The 2443-nt window shown below is 37.5% G+C and overlaps 1 protein-coding gene across 1 annotated transcript; it reads right to left on the bottom strand.

The window, feature by feature from the left end:
* Window positions 1–332: 332 nt before the first annotated feature.
* On the bottom strand, window positions 333–1969 carry LOC131528539 (urokinase plasminogen activator surface receptor-like). Its single transcript, XM_058757761.1, has 4 exons — window positions 1830–1969; window positions 1360–1494; window positions 1120–1227; window positions 333–992 (listed from the first exon to the last, which is right to left on the bottom strand). The coding sequence occupies exons 1-4, from the start codon at window positions 1867–1869 to the stop codon at window positions 799–801; spliced, it is 477 nt and encodes a 158-aa protein (XP_058613744.1). The 5' UTR covers window positions 1870–1969; the 3' UTR covers window positions 333–798.
* Window positions 1970–2443: the final 474 nt, after the last annotated feature.

Genomic DNA, 2443 nt, shown 5'->3' with positions numbered 1-2443 from the left:
AACGCTGTCATTTCTGCTACAGTTTCATGTCATTAAAAAATGTGATATGAATCCTAATATATAGCCTACATTATTTTCTTTTTAATAGTTAGAGCAACATCATTTGTGTGAAAAAGTGGAAGATTAAATAATCAACCTTCCCTGTGTTTTTATAATATCGGTACTGATACAAAATGCTGTATTTGTGAAACAACTGATTCATTTCAAAATTAATTGCAAAAATTTGTGATTTGTTGTGTCCTGTTGGATTTTTATTTGCCAGTGTAGGAAGTACAGAATAAAGTATTTCAATTAAATTAAATCAGTAGTTTTATTTTAAGCATACAAAAAATATGGGTGTTGAGCACAATGAGAAAGTCTGCATTGCATGGTGAAGACATTGTGCACCATTAGCCCCTTATGTAGCCTTGAGTTACAGGTTCACCACCTTTAACCTCTTTTACCGCAAGAGCATAAAAGCACATTAAACAAACAATTATGCAGTTTAGCAAAATACATGAAGCTGCAAAGGTGAGATCTAATATCACAGATGGATTTAGTTGAACATCCTTCTGCAGTTTCTGACAGGAATGAGTTGAGTAAATGTTCAGAAAATATAAAGTAATTCATTTCAAACATCAAATTTTGTGTAGACAATAAATAAATTTCAATTGCCGGTAGCATATATTTTTTAATTCATCACACCAAATCAAAGACAGTACAGAGGATTACCTATTTGTAGGATTACAAGCTATTTGTTTGTAAAGCACATCATATTGTGTCTTTACTGCATCTACAGAATGTGAAGAGCTGCTGGATTCAGTGCAGCAGGATGAAGGAGAGCAGAGAACAGCAGAGGAACAGGAAGCTCTGAGTGACACTTTTAGCACTGTTACACAAGTTCCCTGAACAACATGACACGCCATCAACAAATGCACCAATTATTGAGACAAAATTACAAATAGATGCAGAGACACAGCCTTTTACAGCTATTGGCTGGCTTTCGAATTTCCCTGATGAAAAGATAGAGGGTTGAGTCAGTCAGGGCAGGGCATTGGTATACATAATCTGTATCAAATGCTCAAACATAAAAGAGATAAAAATATCAATTTTAATCTTCTTCCTTTACCAGATACACACCTGTTGCCGCAAAGCAGCTTTCTTCACTCCCTGAACAGCTCAGTGTGTTTGAGCAGCTCTGTCCATCACAATAGTAACATTTCTTTCCATTGGGGACAATAGCGGGATCTACAGGAGGAAAACACAGCTTCCTTTACAAATTTCTATTTCAGCTGACTTTACAATTCCTGAAAGAAAATTAAGTTCCAGGTTTTTTTTAGGCTAAATGTTCAATAACTACATGTCAGTAAGGTTCAATACCTGGAGCATCTAGGGAGTTACAGAGATTCGTGTTACAGCAGGTAGAAGTGATCTTTCCAATGCCAAGGTTGATGGATCCACTTGGACAGCCATTTGGTAAAGCACAACTCTTAGCCGTTATTATAGTTCCATTGCCTAAAAACACATTAGTTATACAGGAATGAGCATTTCAACTGAAAATTATTTTGATGCAAAATGTATTTATATATATGTTCAAGTAGAAAGAGTTTATCTTTCCAATAATGAAACCACAAACTTTTTGGAAAAATTAAATTATCTCTAATATTTATACAATAATGTCCAAAGGTGTAAGACCACTAAAAATGCTTTACAATTAGAGTTTTTCTATTTTCAAATAAAAAAAAACATATAGAACATTCTATGCATGCAGTCATAAATTCTACACAGAAAATTATAGCAGTGTCTCCATCAGTAAGTTAAAATTTTAGTTAATCATATATTGGACTTACCAACATATAATGTTGCACTGAGGCAGCTAGTAACTGTCATGACAGAGACTCGGAAACAATCTGCAAGTAACTCAGTTTATTGGTAAGGTGAAAATGATAAATATTACAGTCCAGAAATAGATACAGGTTTGTGGCGCAGGGACTTTGATGGTCAGATGAGTCCGTGAAGAGAAGTGTTGACGTGACGTGACGTGACAAATTCAGATAACATCCACAGAACACGAACAGGAACAGGAACAGGAACGAAGACGGCATAAACTGGAACGAAGACGAGACCAAACACAACTGGGACTCACAAACAACGATCTGACAAAGGAGATGAGAATTGGGTGAGTATTTATAGGTGGTGTGATGAGCTGCAGCTCGTGATGGAGATTGAATCAGCTGGAGCGTGATCAGCGCCGAAGAGTCGGCACGCCCACACACTCACACACACATAAACAACGAGCACGAGACAAGGAGGAAGCATAGGATTTCTGAACCGTGACAGAACCCCTCCCCCTAGAAACGCCTCCTGGCGTTCCCAGGCTCCCTTACCTGTCGATTGTAATCATCGATAAGGGTGTGGTCCAGGATGTCCCTAGCCGGAACCCAACTTCTCTCCTCCGGACCGT

Source organism: Onychostoma macrolepis, chromosome 21 (assembly GCF_012432095.1).
Source record: "Onychostoma macrolepis isolate SWU-2019 chromosome 21, ASM1243209v1, whole genome shotgun sequence".
Taxonomy (NCBI): domain Eukaryota; kingdom Metazoa; phylum Chordata; class Actinopteri; order Cypriniformes; family Cyprinidae; genus Onychostoma; species Onychostoma macrolepis.
This window is presented reverse-complemented; position numbering and strand designations above follow the sequence as displayed.

What these genes read in the sequence shown, in the direction of transcription:
- LOC131528539 (XM_058757761.1), bottom strand. Translation starts at nt 1,869, where the DNA reads ATGACAGTTACTAGCTGCCTCAGTGCAACATTATATGTTG. An exon ending in CAGTGCAACATTATATGTTG is followed by an intron (nt 1,495 to 1,829) that starts GTAAGTCCAATA and finishes ATGTGTTTTTAG; the next exon opens with GCAATGGAACTATAATAACG. An exon ending in TAACTCCCTAGATGCTCCAG is followed by an intron (nt 1,228 to 1,359) that starts GTATTGAACCTT and finishes TTCCTCCTGTAG; the next exon opens with ATCCCGCTATTGTCCCCAAT.